General features: G+C 38.9%; 1 protein-coding gene and 1 long non-coding RNA gene across 10 annotated transcripts in view; both read left to right on the top strand.

Moving 5' to 3' along the window:
• asph (aspartate beta-hydroxylase) overlaps window positions 1–18,910 on the top strand; it is a 46,747-nt gene extending 27,837 nt beyond the window's left edge. For 4 of the 9 annotated variants that reach the window (XM_088015016.1, XM_088015017.1, XM_088015014.1 and 1 more), the window contains 5 exons: window positions 905–973; window positions 13,061–13,808; window positions 13,951–13,983; window positions 14,097–14,144; window positions 16,577–18,910. In XM_088015016.1, coding sequence (XP_087871142.1) covers window positions 905–973; window positions 13,061–13,808; window positions 13,951–13,983; window positions 14,097–14,144; window positions 16,577–16,587 — 909 coding nt within the window. In that variant the 3' untranslated portion in view covers window positions 16,588–18,910. The remainder of the gene's footprint in view (window positions 1–904; window positions 974–13,060; window positions 13,809–13,950; window positions 13,984–14,096; window positions 14,145–16,576) is intronic. The other 5 variants (XM_088015015.1, XM_088015013.1, XM_088015012.1 and 2 more) reach the window with 5 other exon arrangements.
• A 196-nt stretch (window positions 18,911–19,106) lies between these two features.
• On the top strand, window positions 19,107–22,808 carry LOC148154863 (uncharacterized). The gene is made up of 2 exons (XR_015765929.1): window positions 19,107–20,160; window positions 22,579–22,808. It is a non-coding gene; the product is annotated as an uncharacterized LOC148154863 (long non-coding RNA).
• Window positions 22,809–25,550: the final 2,742 nt, after the last annotated feature.

The raw sequence follows: 25,550 nt of genomic DNA, 5'->3' as shown, positions 1-25,550 counted from the left end.
AAGATGCGGCTCCAATGTGAACCCTTCACTATAAACGCCATACTGCTGTCTCGGCTCACAGCGCTCAACCCGAACTGTTAAAACCGCGACTATAACTCAGCCTTCAGTCCCTGACATCACCGCTGTACCACCGAGAGAAAAGGAGATGTAAGCTCGGCGGCTGGGCTGATACAATTTACAATCAGTCTACAATTAACTCACACTGTGTGAATAATATCAGAGTTGCTACCTGTAACTAGTCCGGCTCCTTCGCTGGGCTGCCAACAAAAAAGTCCGGTTCCTCTCCAAGACAAAATATGCGTCCAGTTTTTGGCTTTTCTTTCCTCTCTTTTTTCCATCCTTTTGACTTTGCCGCTCCATGGAGCTCCAATCAAGTTAATTTAGTCTGTAAAATTACTCTAGTTAGTTTGCCATCTGTTATCAAGTGATGACGATGGTGGACGGCTGGTGACAAGCTTTACCCAGAATACACTTGGAGACAATAAGGACGATCCTCTTGTAATTTTGTATGTCATAAAGTTTAAATGTAAACTTTACAACTGTAAATAAAGCAGTCATGTAGCACAACATTTTGTTCAATATTTTACACCCAACTTGTAAAGTTTTTCGTAACCATGAGTCAACAATGACTGGGGCAGCCTACTATATAAACTACTGGGGCATCGTTCTATGTAATTTTATATACACCTTCTCCACCTCTCAGACATATAAAGGCTTGGATCCCTGAAGTCATATTCCGCCTCCCATCCGCCCGGCCGCCGTCCCCCCACGTCCCCCATAGCTCCGCCCCTGTGTAATGCAATACATATTCGTCTTGCTTCCAGTTCAGAACTTTTCTTATCAGTTTAGTTAAATGTTTGATTTCAAGTGTGTAACATTTACATGGCTGTGTGTGATGTTTTAGGTGACAGAGGAGGACCCAGAGGTGCTTGAGGAGGAGCTTCCTGCTGTACAGGAGGACGCACCTGTGGAGGTCTGTGATATGGTCATTCTGTTACATCATGGTGGTAATAACAGCTTTTTAATGTGACTATTTCAACTGGAAGTTTGGATGTGGAATAAAATAAATAAAAATATCTTAACTAGGTTCAGGTGTACCGCTATGCATTTTAGCAAATACTAGGGAGAAAAATCCTGCTTTTGAAATCTACACTCTAAGAAATAATCCTCTAAATTTACAGTAACATACTGGCAGCTATAGACGCCAGAAGTTTACTGTAAATCCACAGCAGCTGTACCGTAATTAATCCTGACGGTAGATTACCGTTCTGTGAAAGAAGGGTAAAATACTGGCGTCTGTAGATTACCGTTCTTTCGAAAGAACGGTAATCTACCGTTTTTCTGAAAGAACGCTAAAAAAAATACTGGTACCTACAGACACCAGTTTTTTTTTTTTTTTAACCATTCTTTCAGAAAAACGGTAAAAAAAAAAAAACAATATAAAAAAAAAAGAAAAAAAAAAAACTGGCATCTGTAGATACCAGTATTTTACTGGACATTTACCTTTTCAATCCTGTAATTACCTTTTAAAGTGGTTTACTGTAAGCATGGGCGTAGGTTTGGGTAGGGACGGTAGGGACATGTCCCGACCAATATTCACGGGATATGAAAAAGTCCCGACCAATTTTTGCCATATTGGCTCAAAGAACGTGGATCTACGATCTTTGATTAGCAGCAACAGGCGGTGCGCGGAACGGAAGCTTCTTAGTTTGACATTTATTATGAGCCTCCGAGACCGTGTCGGAACGGTGCTGTCGGGGGGTGGGGGGGGGAGTCAGTTGAATCGTCGGACGTTCTTTGATTAGCTGCAAAAGGCGGCGGCTAGCTGGGCACACGCGTCTCCTTCTGAGTCTCCGAGACCATGTCGCCACCAAAAAAGAAAAGGACAGACATTAGAAGTTATTTCGCTACGTCGGCTGTAAGTACAGTGAGTGGACCCATAAGTTAGATATCTATCACGCAACGCATTTGTTGTAAAGTCCGGTGTTTAGTAAGGTCAGCACTGAATGTGAGGTAGAATAGGTCTGTTAATTATGTAATATTTTTTCTTTTTTATTTTATTATTGATTTCTTCTTATCTGCAATTGTGTTTGCTGTATCCAGAGGATATTTCTTTTGATCTTACTTGTAACGTTTGCTGAATTTTGTAAAGGAAAAAGTAAAGTGTTCTTGAACTGATCTGCTGAGTATGACTGTATCTGGTTGTATACACAAGATGTATGATATGGTTATGGTTGGGGGGAGGGGGTTATTAAGCCAATGTGGTTTCCCCCCCCTTCTCAAAAATGTTCGGTGCTCTTGGGCATTTCACTGTGCTGCCCGGGGTGGGGGGGGTGTCAAGGTCCCCACCAAAACTTAGACCGAACCTACGCCCTTGACTGTAAGTAAATACTGTAATGACGCCAACACACCGCAGACGTAGTACCGCCAACAGGGTTTATTAGAAACAAGAGCGAGCTGCTATTCCTTAGGCTGCAGCTCGCGCCTCTAACAAACCGTTACACTCAACTGAATAGACCCTTTTCACTGTGACGTCAGACAATGGCCGCCATAACTCAAACCTGGGTATCTTTACTTCCGGTGTGATTTTGCATTGGGAACCAAGCTGAAAAATTCCTGCATTCTCATAATCTTAAGGATATAATAAAAGGTAAATTTAATAATAAAAGCATTTAAGTGTTAGATAGCTGTTATTAATCATTGTAAAATCACCATTCTCTAACTGTGTATAAAATAAACAGCCTCCGATCGGAGAGTAAACCACCTAGCAGCAGCTTTAGCCACATTTAGGAAAAAATATACTCTCTGTCAGCGCTGTAACGTTTAGAGGTTCACTTTCTGTATTTTATAAAACAGTGTTTACGTGTTAGATAACCGTTATTAGTCATTGTCAATTTACCATTCTCCAACCAGCCTCCGATCATGAGTAAACCAGCTAGCAGCAGCTTTAGCCACAGTTAAAGCTGCTGCTTTAACTGTGGTGTATATGTTAGGAAACATATACACCGCCGCCTGTCAGTGATGTAACGTTTAGAGGTTCATTTTCTGTATTAATGGAAAATAAAGGACATAAAAATAACTTTAATCTGATTACTGGATTTGAAATACGAGCTCGTTAGATTATTCGTTACCGGAAAAAGTGGTCCGATTAGAGGAAGGCATTACAAAGCAGCGGCGGCACCGGACATCTCTGCTTATAACAAACAAACCCCTATTTTATGGGATGAGTGGCAACTCCAGTCTATAATTTAAGAATCTGATCAAGATTAGAGCCTAAAACGTTATAGTTCAAAAACAGTAAAAAGTTCTGGTTAAGGAACAGTTATGTCACGTAGTTAGCTAGCTAACAAAATTCACTAATGCTAAGCTAACGGTTACGCAAAACAAAAATACCTACCTTCATAGTCAAACAGGTATTGTTCGGTGAAGAATTTCTAGCCTTTGTCTAATTTAGATTTTATTGTCAGAGAAAATTGGTTTGCAAATCGTGATCTATCTTCAAATCTTATTTTAGGCAAATGTTTTAGAGACTGTGTAAACTCCATGCTCCGGTGTTCTGTCTGATCAACATATGCTGTCAGATATATACATATATATATATATATATAAATATCTAAATCTCTCTTTCTATATATATGTCTCTATATAGATATACATAGATATATATGTGTCCATTTTACATATATATATATATGAAATAGACAACTTTATCGTTACTTACTATGTACACCGGAACTAAGGATACACAGCTTCGAGCCAAAACGGAGGTTGTGTGACGTCATGTGAAAAGGGTCTATAGCAGGGGTCCCCAAACTTTTTCCTGCGAGGGCCACATAGCTGTTCCTTTCTCTGGTCGGGGGCCGGTCAAATTCTTGTCGACGGGGGCGGGGGGGTATTGGGGCGACTACACATTCGCGCTTTTAGATAGATTTTTACCCAGAATGCAAATGGAAAAAACCGTGAGTGAAACGTTGACTGGGACTGACGAGTATATATTCCATTGAGGGAAAGTTAGTTTCACATCTGCTCAAGAGCTCCCCTGGTGGTTGAAGAAAATTCCACATATAAACCAGAAAATACAATATATGAAAAAAAACACTGAATGCTCTCTGGTATGAGGAGGCGGGCCGGATCCGGCATAGTTCAGGGGGCCGGACCAAATGACGTGGCGGGCCAGATCCGGCCCGCGGGCCGTAGTTTGGGGACCCCTGGTCTATAGCTTCACTACTAACACACTGAACTCTCCGCTCTTCCGGTGTTCTGTCAGATCAGCATCGGTCCTGGTCCTCCCGCTCCCCTTATCCCCCGTCCACATGACAGGTCCATCACATGTGAGGGGGAGTCAGCAGAGTCAGACAGGGGAACCCCATAACACTCTACACATAATAGTGATCACAATGCAACTTATAACAAATACACATAACCATATGGAGCCCAGCAGAAGTAAAATACAGAATCGTTAAAATACTACGGTGGCCGACAGGTGCAAACGCACAGCAAACACGAGAAAAACAGAACAAAGAAAAGACGCAAACAAAAAAAGAGATGCAAAAAATATATAAAAATAAGTGTTCCAGACCACTAGAGCTTTGTGTCCGAATTCAGGGTCTGTGTCCTTTCAAGCTTATTCTTTCATGGGCTTGAGAAACGACCCGGTCTACGGAAGAGGGGTCCTGCGAAGGCAGAGAGCATTGCAGAGAAGCTGTAGCCTTCAGCTAGCTGCCTAGCCTCCACCTCGGCGTTATGTTGCTTAGCAACCGTGACACAACATGATTTAAACAATGTTTGTAGGCGAGAATGTAGATGTATAAATCTCACATTTCTGCTCGGTTCATCATCTAATTACAATATCTGTCCGACGTTTTCGGAAATGTCTGCTCCCGCTGCATTAACACCCAGCTCCCCTCGCCTCCTGCCAGCTGGTCCAGGTTTAGAACACCTGACTGATTTGGGCTTTCCCAAATGACAATTAGTTAAACACAGCTATTAAGTCAGGTAACATCTAGTTGTAATATTTTGGTTCACTAAAATATTTCATTAAATATAATATTTCATTAAATATTTCACAATCGGTTTGACTGATAAAAGTCAAGCCTAAAAACACAATAGTTTGATTAAACTGTATTGTTTTACCTGAGATTTGGAGAGTATTTGAAAAGGGATACTTTGCTTACATTCCTTGTGTAAATGTGCTATACGTGTTTGAACATTTTAGAATCCGACTAAGATTTTTTAAATATGCAACAGCCTTTATTACAAAAGGTGAAAAGTACGGAGCCCCTAAGGGGACATGGAGAAAAAAAAAAAAAGGAAAGAAATCCCGACTTATTATCGCGAGATCCCGACTTATTATCGCGAGATCCCGACTTATTATCTCGAGATCCCGACTTATTATCTCGAGATCCCGACTTATTATCTCGAGATCCCGACTTATTATCGCGAGATCCCGACTTATTATCTCGAGATCCCGACTTATTATCTCGAGATCCCGAGAAAATAAGTCGGGATCTCGAGATCTCGAGATAATAAGTCGGGATCTCGAGATCTTGACTTAGTTTCTCGGGATCTCGAGATAATAAGTCGGGATCTCGAGATAATAAGTCGGGATCTCGAGATCTTGACTTAGTTTCTCGGGATCTCGAGATAATAAGTCGGGATCTCGAGATAATAAGTCGGGATCTCGAGATCTTGACTTAGTTTCTCGGGATCTCGAGATAATAAGTCGGGATCTCGAGATAATAAGTCGGGATCTCGAGATAATAAGTCGGGATCTCGCGATAATAAGTCGGGATCTCGCGATAATAAGTCGAGATTTCTTTCCTTTTTTTTTTCTCCATGTCCCCTTAGGGGCTCCGTAGAAAAGTAATAGAGAAATCAGGAGAGAAAAAAACATACTTCCAGTCCGTTTTTTTTCCTTCCCCGCTATATGATTCACGTTGTCACGGTTGCTAAGCAACAAACGCCACGGTAGAAGCTAAGCCATAGACACACAACGACGCTTCATGGAGCGGGTCGGCCCGTTGCAGCGATACGTAATCTCGTCCGCCATATTGAATGTGGCATCTCTGCCAGTAAGCTAATACAAATGAATGGATCGAACTTCAGAAAATGCCGTTCCACAAAGTATTTTTAGATAATGTTCGTCATGACCCACTCACATATAAACGTGAATATATTTGGAAATTAAACAATCACCAAAGACAACATTTATGACTTTTCATTATATTTTAATTGTAATTTCTGAATAAAGAAAATAAATGTGAACCTATAAATTGATTTTGATAAATCGTTTTTATATATACAGTAATCAACATTTATGAACATATGTACACACACAGACGTCAATATATTAAATAATAAAATATATGTATATATAAAATATATATATAATTTATTTATTAGTTAATACAAAATATTTTATTATTCAAATAACAAATATATGAATAATATATAAGAAATTATAGTCTTGAACAGTAAGGTTAATTTTTTCCTCTTTTCTGCTGAAGTGTGTGTGTGTGTGTGTGTGTGCAAATATGCACACACACACACAATTTATATATATAAATATAATGTGTGTGTGCATATTTACTGAATGTGGAATATGTGCCAGTAAGCTAATACAAGTGAATGGACTGAACTTTATAAAGTGCTGTTCTACAAAGTATTTTAAGTTAATATCTGCCATTGACACATTTTCTCACACACATTAATATATTTGGCAATCAAAGAAATTATTAAAGAGTGAGTTTCTAACTTTAAAGAGCACAATTAAATTAAAGAGCACAATGTTTTATTTGATAGAAACAATTCTGAAATTTTTTATGATATTGATAAACAGACACACTTTTACAGTGTTTTATTGAAGAATATATTTACATAATTCCATAGTTTAATGTACATTTAACATTTCAAGACAAGAAACAAATAATTTTCCTGTATTTTTTTATATGTTATTGAGAAATGACTTTTGATTTATAAATCAGTCATTGTGAAACATTAAACTACATCTTTTTCTTACTTTTTCCAGAGAATTTACAGTATGTCAACTCTGCTATCTGCAGCAAAGAGTGAAAATAATTCCAACAGAGTAAATTATTTTTTATTTCATTACATAAGCTACATTAATACACTAATACTTCAGATTGAGATATTTAAAAATACACAAAAAGTGAAAGAATAAAACATTTATTTATTATACTGGGAGCACTGGTCACAGGCTTCAGTCTGCTGGTCACACTGGGAGAACTCAATGACTTCTGAGACGACCTGGTTCACAGGCTGAAGCCAAGGATAAAAGAGAAATTATCCAAAAGTGTAATAGAAAATACATACGATATATGTTTCGTATATGTTTCTTTCACGTTCAGAAAAAGACATTTTCAGCATGTTGGGCTCTGACTCGTAGCATCTTTATAGCTAAATACCGACATGGAGAAGCTGAGCTGGAAACAGACTGAAGACCAGCAGCTCCAGCTCTGATCCTGACTGATCTTTCCTCACTAAATCCTCTGGTTTCTAATGAACTTCTCCTCTAACAGCGGTTTTTCCATCAGCTCTCTAAAACAGTATGAAAAAGTTAGCTGCTAAGCTAACAATCAGCTGTTATTTCGGGCCAATTTAGCTACATAGGAAATATTTTTCGGTTGTTTAAAAGCGAATTTCTGGCTGCAAAGTAATTCTGATCTTTCATCTTTACCTGGGGAAGGTAATCCTAATGAATCCAGATTTGTTTCGTAAAACGGTTGAAACAAGTCCACACAGCACAGGACTTAAGGAGCTCCGATCGCCCTGCTGCCACATAGAAGATGGCGGACGCTGTTACGTACGGCTCAGCGCTCCATGAGGGGTCTGCGTATTCATAGACATTATATAAGGATAGACGCCTCATGGACCGCTCTCACCTATTGTCACTGACGAGATTTAGGGCGGCCATCTTGGAGCGGTACTCCACTCCACTCAGCGTTATGTGTTTAGCAGCACAATGACGTATCAGCGGATTTAATCGATCATAACACACTTTTTGTTCCTGTAAACCATATTCAAACATCTATCAAAGCAACATTTATAAACAATTGTATTTTTTAAGTATGTTTTTAATACATAGTTCATCATATTTAAATATGCTTAGTGGCTATAACAATAGAATAGGAATGGAATATTCTGATATCGATGTATGAAGAGCATATTACAAAGCACACAGCCGTTCATAATTTATTTAATAGTAATATAGTAATTTAGTAATATCAATATATATTTATATAACTATACAAACACTAATAAATAAAGATTAATAATGGCACAAATAAATAGTGAATAATATATATATATATATATATATATATATATATATATATACATATGTTTTTCAGCCGACGATTCCAAAATCCGATGTGAGATTCATCCGTGCTGCAGTGAATCCGTCTCTCTTTATAGATTTCTCCCTCTTCTTCCTCACATCGTGTCTTTAGGAAACTTTCAAAACAAAAACGGAAGATTTAAGATGTATCTTACTTTTGACAGAGTGAAAGAATATAAATAATAGTCTTTACCACCTGTGTAGACTTTGCCGGTGAATGTTATAACACATAATATAAGTTTTATAATATGTGTTATATTGTTTCTTTTCTAATATAGGCCCTTGTGTCAGATAATCTAAGTCAATGTTAGAGAATAATAATTTTTTTTTAGATTTACAGAATCTCAGTTAGCCTTCATAGCGGGGCTGAACCCGTATTACACCAAGCACTGTAGCTAATATTAGCTGGTATCTCGCCGGTGGACATAAATACAGTAAAGTAATATTCTAATCACAATATATACACAATAATATGTCCATTTTACTTATGAAATGTTGTCTGTGGAGCCCTCGCATCAATAATCCATCGACCAGAACAACAATATCCCTCAGTGCTGAGGCATCTTCTGCTGTTTTGATTGAGCAAAGTAGGAGGGTATACCGCTCCAAGATGGCCGCCGTATTTCCTGCGCCGGAGCGGCCAATGCGGGGTCTACTCTTATATTATGTCTATGTGCGTATTGATGTCTATGGGCTAAGCAGCTAGCTGAAAGCTACAGCTTCTCTCTTCCGGTCCTCGAAGACCCAATGATGCAAAACCAGACTTCGGACACAGCTGTTCTTTGTTCGACTCCCTCTAGTGGTCTGGATCACTTCTGTTTTCAGCATTTTTTGTTTGCATCTTTTTTGTTGCATGTGTTTTTTGTGTCTTTGCTGGGTGTTTGTACCTGTTGGCCACGGTAAAATACAGTGGTGAAAGTAAATATACCTTCAAATAGTAGCGTTCCAGTATTTTTACAGTAAATTTAGTTTTACTACTGCATTCACTTTATGAGTAAGCTACAGCAAAGAAAACTGTAATGATACTTTTTAAAGTACAGTCTTAGTTTTACGATAGAACATTAATACCTGACCCAGTGTAGGCTTCTTAGAAGTGCTACAATTGGCGCGGTTCTAAAATGCAAAATCTGCATAATCAGAACTTCACATAACACAGAAGAGGATGTGATAAGCAACCTTCAGAACATAATTTTTATTTAAAGGCACCACTGTGCCTCAAACCAGATATATTTCCAGTACATTGAAACATTCAAAACAAATAACAAAACCATTCCTCAGAGAACTGGTAAAATATAGGCCTTCAAAGTCCATATATAGTTTCACCAACACTGTAATAAAAATTGAAGACTTTCATTTTACAGCGACATAAACTGGGTTTAACTCATTAATTTCTACAATCTTATGAACATAAAAACACAGTTCTTAAAGAAATATCCATGCTTTGGGTATCACTAAACAAATCAAAGAAAAATTACTTCCAAAACCTAAAATTAAACATGGCTGAAATAATGTGGAATTCTAACAGGGTTTTAAAATGTGAACTATTAATGGTTTTCAAGAGTCCAAGTGGCACTTACTTTATTAGATGCAGATGAAGGCACTGTCCAACATGGAAAAAGAAAAGACAATACAATTTAGATCCTAAATAATATGGAAACAGAAATATTTCAAAGAAAAGAAAAGGACAACAACTAACCTGAATGAGATGCCATTCAAAGTCCATCAAGTTTTTGATGAAGGTGGAAACCTGAACATTGACCGTCACTTTTTCTTTTGAATGGTCTTTCCTGTCTTTCTGGATACCATCTTCCCATGACCGGCTTTTGTGCCCCTTTCTGGGTTAATCCCAATGAAGCGACTAAAAAACAAAATCAAAAATGGGAAAATTCCTGAGAATATAAATAGTGTGGCATTCTGAATACAGCTGGTACAATATATAAATAAAGCTGTTTTTAATTACGTAAAGAGAAAACATCAACACCTTTGTCAAATGTTAATCATAACTTGCTTTAAAACCATGTCATTGTAAAAAAAATACAGGAATGGTTTTACCGTTGAATGAACCAAAGTCTTGGCTGCCTCATGTTAATATTGGAGGTTAAAGATGTAGAAGATGGACAACACTGTCCTGTCTGGAATGTTTGCTGGACCCTCTCAAAGACAATATGGCCTTCAATGCTGACCATGCAGAAAACTGCTTGCCACAGGGACTGTAATAAACCAAGTCCTTAATTGGAAGAACACAAAACAAATCCTCTTATTGATACAGTATGCATTTAAATGATCATCATAATAAAGAGTGTCCACTCTGCCATGTAAAGTAAAAGCAAGGATCTTAATCTCCTCAATTGTCGTGGAAGTCACATCAATGTTGAAAACTGTAGGCTGGATTAATTTACAGACGTAGCGGAATTTATGGTACTTTGCACTGAAGGTGAAGTGTGCTTTTGGAAGTTCATCAAAAGCTACCTTGGATGATCTTGTGATCACTGATGGTGAAGTGTCTTTGGTGCTGCTCTTGTTTTCACCAACATGCAGGAGGACGGGCTGTCCTGGTTGCACGGCATTGAGGAAGGTTTCAAAGCTGGCTTGCATCTTTGACATAATGATAAGAAGACAAATAATAAAAATTATTATATATATTTAGCAGCACAGCTACATTCAGATAGCAAACAAAGCCAATGAGAAAGTGCTTCTACAAAGTAGGATCATTAGAATAACCACATACCTGCACATATCTGAAAACATGGTCCACAGTTTGACATGAGCTGTTTTGGAGCACATGAACCCACAGAAGAATGCCTGGTTTTCCCATTATAGAAATATTTACAGCCTACATTATAGAAATTAGTCAGCTTATAGAAACATTATGGAGAGGATTTCTTCTGACAACCTGTCAGAAGAAATGTGTTGAAGTCATCATAACAGGCTTCAGTCACCAACATGACGTACTAATGAAGAAAAAAGAGGCAGCCAATGTCATTATTTATGAACATTATTATTTATAGAGACAAAAACATTTTGGCTTAGCTTTGCTCGCATAGATCAAACCACCGGTCCAGCACAGCCACTCTCCCCATTATGCCGTCTATAGCCGAAAACTTCAAGAAAACGACTCCGCAGCTAAATAATGTTAACTCAAATGGCCTTTCTGACAGTTTTAATGTTCGTTTAACCCCCTGCTACACCTGCTTGGCTAGCTTTAGCTGCTAACAAAAATAATAAACCAAGGGTGCTCACGTCCAGTCCTCGAGAGGTCCTGCAACTTTTCAATGCATCTTTACTCCAACAGACCAGGATCAGCTCCGAACGGACCTGCTAACCAGCCTTTCATTTGATTCAGGTTTGTTAATTGGAGCAGGGAAGCATCTGAAAGTTGCAGGATAGCAGCTGTCAAGGACTGGACTTGAGCACCCCTGTACTGAACAGTCGTACCGCGATATTCAAACAAATAAACTTACGTTAAGCATAAGTTGATACTGTTGCGCAAACAGGAAGTTAATGCATTCATAAAAAATAATCAAAATCATGATGGTTTTGTTACCTTTGTTTTTTGTTTTTTTAATAGATCTTTATTGAGATACAGAATACATAACAGTATAAACGCAGCATTCATTGTGGTATAATGTCCGCCACAGAGTTACAAACATTGAGACAACACATCACCATTACATTACATAAATACATTAAAGAAAGAACATAAAGAGCATGTTTTAATAGCTTTGGGGAACTTACCTTGTTATGATAAGATCCAGACAAGACGCCATACTGCTGTCTCCCGGGCAAACACGTGATGTCACAGATACGTTGCGATTGTGGGAGCAACTCTTTATCAAACACCATCTCTTTAGGGAAACTGACAAACCTATCTTTGAATTTGACTAAACAAGTGTTTAATTAACATTGTATTTTTAACATACAACACCAGCACTGGTATTGTAACATTTTTAATTATGCTCTGTAGATTTCGATTCATTCCCAAAAAGATTTATTTTGGAAAGTATTTTTTTCTTTCCGTTAATATTGTCTTTAAATGCCGGTTCTCTAAGATGCAAATACAAGTAAAATGTCTTTCCTGGAAACAAAACTGTATTGTACAATTATTTTACGGTAGTTTACTGCCAGTCATCAGTCTTGATTGTGACAGCAGAAGAAGACATCAAATTGACAATATCCTACCGTATTTTGGAATAACAGTATGTTACTGCTGGAATTCCACCGTAAATTTACAGCCATTTCTAAGAGTGTACCTATTAAGTAAAGCGCCTTATAGACGTCCATATCTATAGATTATAATACCATAAAAATGATTGATGTTGATAATTCAACTCTAAAAGTGAAACTCATGGGTTTCTGGAATAAAAACATACAGATTTAACAAACAGCTCTATTTCAGGCATTTATTTCTGTCATGTTTGATGAGGATTTATTGCAGTAAAGGAAAACCTGAAATTCAGTTTCTCAGAAAATTAGAATATTCTGAGGGTTTGGGGTTCTAGCTATAATTGATCATCTATTTGATATTCTCAGAAATAAAAGCTGAAATACATTATTTTGAGTTTAATGAATGGACCTTTCAGTTTACTTTTGAATTACTAAATTTAATGAACATTTCTATGCTGTTCTACTTCCTTGAGCTGCAGCTATAGCTGTAAACAGGAAGTGTAGGTGTGTTTTTCATAAAGTGAAGTATTTCTGCCTCAGGAGGAGGCAGCTGAGGAGGAAACTAAGGAGGCCAGGGATGCAGAACAAACCGAGGACTCTGATCAGCCCATGGAGGAGGAGAAACCTCCTGCTGGAGTTCTGGAGGAGTCAGTTCAACAGGAGGAGGAGGAGGAGGAGGAGGAGGAGGAGGAGGAGGAGGAGGAGGAGGAGGAGGATGCTCCTGCTGAGGAAGAGGCAGAGGAGACTTTCGCAGAAGGTACCACAGAAGAAGAGGAAGAACCTGTGGAGGAACTGAGAGAAGCTCCTTCAGAAGAGCCTGCTGGGGAGGGGCCTGCAGAAGAAGCTGGACGCTCGGAGGATGTAGCTGAGGAGGAGACAGAGCCCCCAGAGGAAGCTGCTGTAGAAAAACAAGAAGCACCTTTAGAAGAAGAAGCAGCTGTGGAGGAGAAAGAAGCTTTCTCAGAAGAACCAACCATAGAAGAAGAAGCTGATGAGCAGGAGGAGCTTGCAGAGGAGGAGGAGCCTATGGAGGAGGTGGAGCATATGGAGGAGGAGCCTGCAGAGAAGGATGGGCCTGTGGAGGAGGAGCCTACAGAGGAGGAAGGGCCTGTAGAGGAGGAGGAGCTTGCAGAGGAGGAGGAGCATATGGAGGAGGAGCTTGCAGAGGAGGAGGAGCCTGCAGAGGAGGAGGGGCCCGTAGAGGAGGAGGGGGAAGTTGAAGAAGCCACAGATGCAGCTGCTCTAGAGGAAACTGCTGAAGAATTAGAGGAGGATCAATCAGTTCCAGGTGAGAATAGATCTTGGAAGAAAAACTTCAGCTGAAGTTCAAGTAGTCAGAGTTTGGTTCTGGTGTTCAAATGTGTTTATTAACCTTCCTGCACTTTAAGCACCATTCTCTTCATACTTTCTGTTTCCCTGATAATCTACAGATGCAGAAGAGGTAGAGGAGGAAGCAGAGGAAGGTGGGTACTCTTTGGAAACATTCTTCCCATTTGAATGGTCCTCCTGGGCTCATTTCTCACACTGTGTGTGTGTGTGCGTGTGTGTGTGTGTGTGTGTGTGCGCGCGTGCACAGCAGCAGACTTTGCTGATACAGAGGAACAGCATAAGGATGAGCCCACAGGTAAAAGTCCTGTCAACCGTCCAAATACAACTTTAAAACTATTTTATTTTATTTATTTCCTTTATTTAACCAGGTGAACCCTGTTGAGATCTAGATCTCATTTTCAAAAGGGACCTGGGCAGAAGTCTGCAACACACAGCAACATGGTTGCAAAATAAAATGAAGTAATACATGTGCACAAGTGTAAAACAGTAGAAAACAATTTAAAAACAGTGACACTGTTTAGTAGCATCTTGTTACCTATTTTTAAGAATCGCTCGAAATAAGTCCAGTGAAATCAATTGTGACATCTTGATTTCAGACTAGAGCCGATTCCATCATCACACTGAAAGCTTGCTTCCCTTTTACAGTTTGGAAACGTGGAACATGCAAAAGAAAAATGTTAGAACATAAAGAATGGGAATCAACAGATCTATGTGAAAGAGAGTTTAAATATGCTGGAGCCAAGCCGAGTAGAGATTTATAGATCAGGATCATCAGGTGATTGTTTCTCAGTACGCTTAAAGGAGGCCATTCAGCTTTTGCATACAGCTTACAATGATATGTGAGACTCTGCTACCGGTTACAAGCACAGTGATAAACAGTATTTAGTGATTGAAGGCATTTGGTCGAAGCATTCATATATAAAACATCACCATAATCTAGGAGTGGCAGGAATGTTGCAGCTACCAATTTACTTCTAGCTTTAAGAGAAAAACCAGAACCATTTGGTAATAAAACCCAATCTTCATTTTCATTGTTTGTAACAAATTTGCTATGTGATTTTTAAAAGAAAGTTCTTTATCTAGATTAAAGCCAAGATATTTACAATTACTGACATGCCCAATTTGTGTTCCTGCAGCAGTTGTAAGCAATAGATGGATCTCTGGTAGTTTTCTAGAGTGTGAAAAAAACCATTGCTTTTGTCTTATACACATTCAAAACCAACTTCAGAGTTTGTAAGCGGGTTTGAACTACATTAAAAGCAGACTGCAAATACTGTATTGCCTGTACAAGTGATGAAGAATAGCAGTAAATTACTAACCATCTGCATAAAAATGATAATAAGCATTTGACAGATTTTCACACAAGTTATTTATATAAATAGAGAATAAAAGTGGGCCAAGAACTGAGCCCTGTGGGACACCATTTAAAATCGCACGAATACAAGAAGTGAAGCCGGCCAACTGGACTCTCTGGGTTCTGATCGACAGGTAATCAGCTGCCCACATGGTAGCTGGATGTGAGAGAACAATGCTGTGTAGAATGTCAATTAAATGCCTTTGATAAGTCAAAGGCATTTTTTCTTATCAAGAGCCTGAATAAGATCATTAATAACCTTTAAAGTGGCAGTAACAGTACTATGTTTTTTCCTAAAACCAGACTGTACATTTTGTAAAACACAATTAGAATCTAAAAAAAATTCTTCAATTGATCTGCAACTAGTTTTTCAAAATTTTTTGCTAGGATACATAGTTTAGAAATTTTGCTATAATTGTTTACCTGTGACGATTCTCCACTCTTGAATAGAGGCAAAACAAATGCTGATTTCCAGACACTAGGGATTTTATTAGAGATTAGACTTAGATCAAAAGTATGAGACAATGGCTCTGCTATAAACTGCAGCTAATTTTAGAAAAAAAGGATCCAGATTATCTGGCACTGACGATTTTTTGGTGTCTGTTTTTCAATTCTCTGAGAACCTCAGCTGTACAAACAGGGGAAAAATTAAAAGTGGTGAAAACTAGCACTGCACATCAACCCTGAATTCAAGTCAAATTCATTACAAAAATACTTTTTCCAAAAATTAAATGCTGTCATAACTCATATCATCCAAGTATCTTCAAAGATATTGTGGTTGGTGATTCTGTGGGCAGGAAGGGTCTCCTGTAGCAGTCAGTCTTACAACAAATACAGATGCCTCTGACTGAATTTCTGAGCAGCAGAGACAATATTCCACAACAACACATAAACAGCATCATCAGTTTATGTGTTAGTCCAACAATGTGGAAGCTAGCTAGAGTCTTGTGAAAAACGTGAGACTCTAGTGCTTTGCTAACTTGTATTTGTTTATTCTGTCTGGATTTGGCTCCAAACTGAACATAAGTGCTGCTTCACTTTAGTCGTGTGCAGATGAAATTCAGAGAAAAGTTGTTCTCCCTCTTCATAAGTTCTGTGTTGTGGTTGGACCTTCCTGACATGTAATGCTCAGTGTTTCAGCTGCTCTCATGCACACACACCTGGTTCAGATCACAAGGTTCAGATGCAGCAGACGAGACATTCTCACTACTTGTTAAGGCTCCTGTTTAGGGAAAACACATGCTTGCTAAATCATTACAATAACTTTGGATGTATATGAAGGCTTGCAATAAATCTTGGCCAGTATTTACTGTGTTCAGATACCAAACAAGAGCTACCAGAAAGAATTTGCTAACTGTGTTTCTTCCTTCCAGCAGAAACGTAGAGCCAGCAGTGCTCACTGTGCTGATGGATCAGCGTGATCTGAGCTCACTCAGTCATGCATTTCTCCACGTACAGAGAAGTCTCCGTGACAATCCCATCCCCATCTTCACTTTCTCTTTTTAAAATGTTCCTTAAGTAAAAATGTGAGACTTTGGATAAATTGTTTACTAAAACGGTATTCCTGTTTGTTTTTCCCCATTCTGTATTTTCATCATTCCTTTTTGCATCCTTTTTGTTTGTTTATTTTTTTGTTGTTGTTTGTTGTATTTTTAAATTTAGTAACATAAGTTGCTCGGAGTTTGAGGAATGTTTGGGATATGTGTGCATCTACCTGCAATATCAAACTATTTCTTAGCTTCATTTTTGAGTCTTTCTGTATAATAATTTTGTTTTAGAGCCAGATTCTGCTGCAGTTTCATTAACGTTAGTGATGAAGTCAAACTTTAATCTGAAACGTTGGTCTGAATGCAGCCAGAGCACATTTCTGTCTAGAACCTCGTTCTCTGTTCATCCAGTCAGTCCAGTCGGCTCTGCTCCTTCTTTCATGTAAATGTTGAGGTCAGCTCTGGCCACTTCTGATTCTATGCAAATGTAAGGCAGCATTCACCTCACCACCACCACACCCCCCTCTGCCCACTCCAGGCCAGATAAATGACCACTCCTGGATGAGCCATATGCTAGGACCTGCAGTCTGACAGAAAACTGTGTGTATGTGAATGTGTGTGAGATTGAGTTGTCTGTTGAGCGTTTATCCAATCAGTTCTTTCTGAGCCCTTGTAATCAGGATGTCTTTGTTGTTCCTCCTCTCAGTGTGACTGACTGACTATTTGCTCTGTAATCTCTGATTCTCTGGTATCATCACCTGACCAGAAAACAAGTTGTCAGAAGTTTTAAAGTGAAGTTTCAGGTCATGAAGTGTGAACTGTGAGCTCATGTCAGACATGCAGGCACAGGCCAGCTGAAGCATTTTCACACCATGACATCAAGTCGTTCTTCTTGTTGACTTACTTCTGACTCATGGGACATCAAACCGATCAGCCATTATGTTTTTTAGGAAACTTCAGCCAGGGGTGTCCTGATACAACTTTATTGGTTTTGGCTGATACTGATATTAACCAGATGCAATGTCAGCACAAGTTATACTTACTTTTATTACCTATTTTGTAGTGTGCAATGTTTGAAAAGGCTTGATCAAGTGATTTTACTCCAATAGTCAACAACAGGTATGAGAACAACTGACTCATTTATCGTTTATGTCTGCCTGTGGGATACGAGTGCTGCTGGATGGAGTTACTGGGCTAAATGCTCTGAATGCTACATGTCAATGTGCTTCTATCAGAGGTTTGAAATGCAGGCCGATATGATCTGTTGCTCATTTTTCGGACCAGTTTCTGATACCGGATCAAGACACCCTTAGCTTCAACTAGCTGTGAGTCGAATTGTGTTGTTTAACTTCCCGGTTCTGTCTTAACGGGATAACTCTTATTATTTCACCATTTTTCTTTTACCTTCATGACATGCAAACCTGATGAAATATTTTCCTACAAATCCAACCATGATTGATTTTAATGTCTGACTACAGAACTGTATTCTAAATACTGCAGAAGCTGGCTTGTAAACTGAGCATCCAGCACTAAGCTTCTGCTGAAATCCACTGACACACTACCAATCAGAGACACTGATGAAACGGTTCAGTCCCTGTAGCGCCGCATTAGGAAGCAGCAGCTGGGCTTTGGTGCCTCTAACCCCGTCACGTTGTTAGGGATGTGTGCTAGCTATGTTTTTGTCCTGTAACACTAACCGGTATTTTTTTTATTTCCTCACCCTTTGTAAGTGGCTGTGAACTGAAAGACCTTTTTAGTGTTGAACATTACAAACTTTACTAAAAGAGCTTCTAGATTTTTAAAATGAACCTTTCTAAAAGTCAAGAGAAACGACATGAAGCCTGTTTTAAGAAGCGTTCCGTTCTAAAGCCATAAGCTGTGTGACAGACAGGTTGAAGGGACCAGGCCACTCTCAGTGTGTAATGAAATAAACAGTAGAGCAGCCAGAGAATCCCTGTGAACCAGATCTTCATCACTAATGAGTGGGATACATTCGCAGCCTGACCTGGCCGCTTCAGAGGAGGATGCAGGGAAGCATCAGGCTGACTGGCTGCCTCTGTCTATGTTTTCTCTGTTTCAGTCTGCAGACCTGCTGCTCTTCTCTGGACAGTGACTGTGGTGAATAAGTTATTGTCATGCCACCATGGTGTTTTTTTGAAGTGGCATAGTTTTCTGTAAAAACTGTTCTGGAAGCTACAATAAAATGTTTGGGACAACACATTAATGTGTCCAGCTTTTTCCTGTCTTTTGATAGTATACATCATCATTAATATGAAAGCCTATCATCAGAGTATAAAGGTTGAAACGCTTGTAGTTTGAGCGAAGAGGCTCAGCAACCCCCCCCCCCCCCCCCCCGAAACAAACTGCTCTGTCTACATTTCAATCATCATCTGAATGTGGATCTAAATGTGCATTTGTGTTTTTATATTAAATCAAAGGTATGGAATCAATATTGATTCATGTACATCACATGTGTCAAACTCAAGGCCCGCCATGTCATTTTATGTGGCCCGACCCAGCATTTTATAGGCCGATGATTGACTTAAAATAGGTTTTGAGCACGAATTGACTACAAACTACATCTCCCATAATGCATTCCGATTGTTACCAGCCAACATTACTTCTTCTCGCCACTAGAGAGCAGCAGAGTCACCTTAAGCTGCTTATTGATTTTCCCAGCGAATAAAACTGAGACATCGACAAGCTAACATCAAAACGTCCAAGAAAAGAAACATCGATTTACAAGTAAGACTGAATGAAGATGTGTGAGTTGGTGTCAGGGCGGCAGGTCGCGCTAGACTTTTTTTTGTTATCCGTTATCTTGACCGACAACATAAAAAAATCTGTCCTGTACTATTTTTATCCGTGAAATTACAATCATATTAGCATCGGCCATTTAGCTGCATTTTATGCGGTTTAGTTAATATTCACCGTGAGTCCAGATCCCATCACAAATTAAACAGATAAATACATCTACATTTTTCTCGTAGTGAGAAAAATCACTGACTGAGGCCCCAATAACTTTTAATAAATTGAATTAAGCGACTTCACTTAAATTAGCATCACTTCACCCGCTGGGGTCTGAACGCACTTCCTCCTGGTTCCCATCTGCAGTAAAATCTGCGCTAATTCATCAGTCAGTTGGATCTACGGTGGCCCTGAGGTGCAAAACACTACAACATTAACGAAGCACAATTACAAATACAAAAACACTTCAACATTACGGAAAACACAACACATTAAGAAAACAGAAAAGGTAGGTCCCAGTGGAGACCTAAGAAATCGCTGATTGGACTACAGCTCGTTTTACTTCTGAACCGGAAGTTTTTCTGGAGACCCTTTTCACAGTGATGTCAGACAATGGGCGCCGTAACTCGAAGAGGTGTATCTTTACTTCTGGTGTGATTTTGCCTCGGGAAACCTGACTGAAAAATTCACGGATACTCATTATCTTAAGGATATACTAAACGGTAAGGTTAATTACAACAGCATTTACGTGTTAGCCGTTATTACTCATTGTCAATCCACCATTCTCTAACTGTATATATAATAAACAGCCTCCGATTGGAGAATAAACCAGCTAGCAGCAGCTTTAGCCACAGTTGGGAACATATATACACCGCTGTCTGTCAGTGCTGTAACGTTTAGAGATTCACTTTCTGTATTAACTTTAATAAAACAGTATTTAAGTGTTAGCCGTTATCAGTCATTGTCAATTTACCATTCTCCAACTGTATTTAAAGGACCCAGCCTCCTTTCGGAGAGTAAACCAGCTAGCAGCAGCTTTAGCCACAGTTAAGAAACATATACACCCCTGCCTGTCAGTGCTGTGTTGTTAAGTTTCACTAAAATCACTGACATTTTCCAACAGTGGTTTAGAAAAGCATTTTAAATATTGACTTACTGGGAATTACTTAGCAATAGTAATTTGTTAGCTGGCTAACATTACGTAGCCTTTCTGTTTTGGAAATAAAACGTATTTAGGCTCTAATCTTAATCAGATTTTTATAGTATAGACTGGGGTTGCCGCCTGTCACGTAAAATGCATTATCGTCACCCTCCTCACGTCATACGCTAGTTTCACCACCCTCTCAGTAGCGACATTACCTGTAGTCTCAAGTCCAAAACCTGACAGTTATGCTAAACGGAGAAGTCAAACTCTTGCTAAGATAGAGACACGAGTAGGAAGATAGATAGATATTAAAGTTTCATTGGAGGAATGTGATGAGCTCTACTCACATATGTTGGAGCCTATTAACCATTAGATTAATTTATTTTTTGCTAAATTAATTTTCGCAGATCTAGGTTATGTGAATGATAGATCTATTGTATATTTATTTATGTATTTATTTTTGCTTAGACCCTCCTCCTTGTCAGTCAGCCTCCTGCAGTGATTAACAGGCAGAAGCAGCTGCTGGGTTGATCTGATTGTTTGGTGGAGGAGTGAGGAGTGAAAAGGTTTTTGTACCACAAATTAACATTTATATTTGAAGTCAACTCAGACATTATTTTTTGTTACTTTTATAAGTAAAAGAAACCCCTTTCAAACAGGAGAAGTCTCTGCGAGTGCTTTTTATTTTTTCTTTGAGTGAGTTGAAAACTACGGAGCCCCCCAGGGGACATGGGGAATTTTTTTTCTTTTGCGTTCCCTCGCAAAAGGTTTTGCGTTCCCTCGCAATAATCTACTGATCAGTTCATGCGGCATAATTGATACTATAAGCCTTTTTTACGGTGGAAGCCGTACTTTCTGCTTTAATACAAGCTTATAAGGTTTTTCCATGGACTTGAGTTATTATCGCGGGGTAATAAATCATCTGATTGTGTCTCCATTGTGTTCGTGTCTGAATGGTTTAAAGTGCTGCTTTCTGTGCCGTTCCATCTGAGCCTTAACAGACATAAACATGCAGTAAATAAATCGATTTTCAATCAGTTTTTTTGCACCAAAGCGTTAATAATAATCACGTTTTCACTGAGGCTCTATAAGAGCAATATGAATGAAATAAGTAATTATTGATATAACAGGAGCAGTGGCTTTGACACCTGGTGGTGGGCGTGTCGATGTGAGAGTGACGTCATCAAATATGAATGGGAAGGTGACGCTGCTGGCTGTGTGTGAGGAAGCGGGTGAGCTGGGGGGTCAGTCCTCGCAAAGTTTGGAGCATGATAATCAAAATGAAATAAATCGATAATTGTGACAGAACAAAGAAGAGGCTAGGAGTTGATTGATACACAGAGTTAACCCAGTGCGGCCGTCTACCACCATTAGTTTGGTGTGTTTTATAATAATAAAACGTGTTTATTATTATTAACGCTTTGGTGCAAAAAACTGATTGAAAATCGATTTATTTACTGCATGTTTATGTCTGTTAAGGCTCAGATGGAACGGCACAGAAAGCAGCGCTTTAAACCATTCAGACACGAACACAATAGAGACACAATCAGATGACTTATTACCCCGCGATAATAACTCAATAGTCCATGGAAAAACCTTATAAGCTTGTATTAAAGCAGAAAGTACGGCGGCCACCGTAAAAAAGGCTTATAGTATCAATTATGCCGCATGAACTGATCAGTAGATTATTGCGAGGGAACGCAAAAGTATTGCGAGGGAACGCAAAAGAAAAAAAATTCCCCATGTCCCCTGGGGGGCTCCGTAGAAAACCTCCTAAAAGACTACTCTTGCATTTTTGTTTTTTGGACTTTATTATGATGCAAGAGTGGCCATAACAATATATATTAGCTCATTAACTTCACATTTCTCCAATGGATATTTATCAAAGGTTATGATTAGAAGGATAAATTTCTTTTACTTTGTTTTCCTGCGGTTGTAGACTTGGCAGTAGAAAATTGATAACATAGGAATAACACCTTTATATCCCTTTTAACAGGTTACACTTGATTCTGCTGTGGTGCCTGTGGAAACGAAGTGCATGAAGTTTGTGCTCAGCTGGGAAAACCCTGTGGATCACATGGTGGGACTTCTGCTTCAAACTGCTCACTACAGTTTACCATTGGCTCTGTCACACCAGTTCACTGCAACTTCTTAAGTTGTAAACCCTGAGTACATACTGTTAAAATAAAAATATACCTTTTGTAAATAAATTTTCTCTATCAATGACTCAATGACTTAAATTGTTAACTGTGATAATTATGTTTGTGTAATGTTATATATATATATATATATACATATATATACTGCTCAAAAAAATAAAAGGAACATTTCACTTTAATTTTGTGTGTGGCTCCAAATCCAGGCCTCCATTGGTTAATAAATTTGATTTCCATTGATGATTTTTGTGTGATTTTGTTGTCAGCACATTCAACTTTGTACAGAACAAAGTATTCAATGAGAATATTTCATTCATTCAGATCTAGGATGTGTTATTTGAGTGTTCCCTTATATATATATATATATATATATATATATATATATATATATATATATATATATATATATATATATATATATATATATATGTATGAATCCATGTACAGTGTTTAATATAATTATTACATAGATGTTTGCAAGAAACGGTCACAAACCTTATGCCTTTGTTCCACAATGGCAGCTTTAATAAGCTCCTCTCCTTTCTCATTTCCTCTCCTCCACATACTTTGTTGCCAGATGTGTAAGATTTACAAAAAAAAGCAATTTAAATGTAAAAGTTGCACATATGTAGATTACTCAAGAGAAGCTATTTACAATAGTTTTTACAGAACTGTACACATCAATTTATTAATAGATACATATAGATATTAATTAAAGGATAGATACACAAAGATTTAATTTCTAGCACAGCTGCAGTATTGAGTGTTCATCCAAGAAGTGTGACTTACAGGAGCAGGGAGGCTCTGTACTGGTTTCTCCTTTTAAATCAAGAGGCCCATGATAGTTTGACTAGGCAGCAGGTGTCCCACAGCTGATTGACTGAACCTGCCATGGACAGAGGAACAAGACCATCCCAGATATGGTAGGCTACTGTTGAGAAAGATGAACAAAACAATATGAGAAATTATGAATCACATCAGAATATGTAAATTATTTGGCAGATAGCGCTTAAGTCAATATTTAAAATGCTTTAATAAATAACAGCGTTGGAAAATGTCAGTGATTTTAGTGAAACTTAACAACACAGCACTGACAGGCAGGGGTGTATATGTTTCCTAACTGTGGCTAAAGCTGCTGCTAGCTGGTTTACTCTCCGAAAGGAGGCTGTTTATTATATATACAGTTAGAGAATGGTGGATTGACAATGAGTAATAACGGCTAACACGTAAATGCTGTTGTAATTAACCTTACCGTTTAGTATATCCTTAAGATAATGAGTATCCGTGAATTTTTCAGTCAGGTTTCCCGAGGCAAAATCACACCAGAAGTAAAGATACACCTCTTCGAGTTACGGCGCCCATTGTCTGACATCACTGTGAAAGGGGTCTCCAGAAAAACTTCCGGTTCAGAAGTAAAACGAGCTGTAGTCCAATCAGCGATTCCTTAGGTCTCCACTGGGACCTACCTTTTCTGTTTTCTTAATGTGTTGTGTTTTCCGTAATGTTGAAGTGTTTTTGTATTTGTAATTGTGCTTCGTTAATGTTGTAGTGTTTTGCACCTCAGGGCCACCGTAGGAACGTGCACCAAGGCTCCGTTTGTTAAAACCGCTGGATGAGTTTTAATTCTTCGCAGCGGCGGAGCCTCGTCCGCAGTGGTTGAGCAGCGGACTGCGCAAGTTACAGTTTAATTAACTTCTGCGTCGTCATTTATTTCCTCAGGATAAACTGCCGACTCCTCAAATGGATTAACACAACGTTGCATTCTCTTTAGTTTTCTCTGGTCTGTAATGGAGACTTTAATTTAACGCGCCATTTCAACCAAAGGTTTGTAATGCGCTTCCTAACCAGACGCTCCAAAGCAGGGGTCCCCAAACTTTTTCCTGCAAGGGCCACATAGCTGTTCCTGTCTCTGGTCGGGGCCGGTCTTAGTTTTTGGAGAAAGAAACCTTAGAAAATTCTTGTTGGGGGGGTGAGGGCTGTTCTGTCTTTGAAACTGTGGGGTGGGGGGGGCGACGACACGTTTGCGCTTTTAGATAGATTTCTACCCAGAATGCAAATCGAAAAAAACGTGATTGAAACGGTGACTGGGACTGACTAGTATATATTCTATTGAGGGAAAGTTAGTTTCACATCTGCTCAAGCCCACTGGTGGTTGAAGAAAAATCCACATATAAACCGGAAAATACAATATGTGAAAAAATACACTGAATGCTCTCTGGTATGAGGAGGCGGGCCGGATCCGGCATTGTTCAGGGGGCCGGACCAAATGACGTGGCGGGCCGGATCCGGCCCGCGGGCCGTAGCTTGGGGACCCCTGCTCCAAAGCGTCCGGTCCATAACTCTTCAACACGCTGTCAGCTCCTGGTCAGAAAGACGCATTTAGTTCAGAGTCATGAGATGATATTCAGAAAGGATTTTTTTAATGAATTGATTTCAGTTGCCTCTGAGACTAAATCTTTGCGTAAAGTCTATAATGTATATATATTACAGCCCTACCATTATTTATTTATGCTAGGGGTACCCAAGTCTAGTTTTCCAGAGCTACTATCTGCAACTTTATATGCATTCCTTCTCTAACACACCTGGACCATTGACTCATTATAAGCTTCTACAGAACTGAATGAGGGAAGTCAACCTTTTGTCTGGGGTGTGTTTTAGCAGGGATGCACTCCTGATTTGTACCGTCAATGTGGCCCGTTGAGGGTGGCCAATATGCTGAAGTGGCCCTCGGTGAAATTGAGTTTGACACCCCTGATGTACATTTTTTGCTCTGATAGGTTTACATAACATACCATTAAAAGTTTTTTTCAAT

The sequence above is a fragment of the Poecilia mexicana genome, unplaced genomic scaffold, assembly GCF_051168715.1.
Source record: "Poecilia mexicana isolate PSO_F unplaced genomic scaffold, ASM5116871v1 scaffold_17, whole genome shotgun sequence".
Lineage (NCBI taxonomy): Eukaryota > Metazoa > Chordata > Actinopteri > Cyprinodontiformes > Poeciliidae > Poecilia > Poecilia mexicana.
Note: the sequence above shows the minus strand (reverse complement) of the source record. Positions and strands in the feature narration are given on the sequence as shown.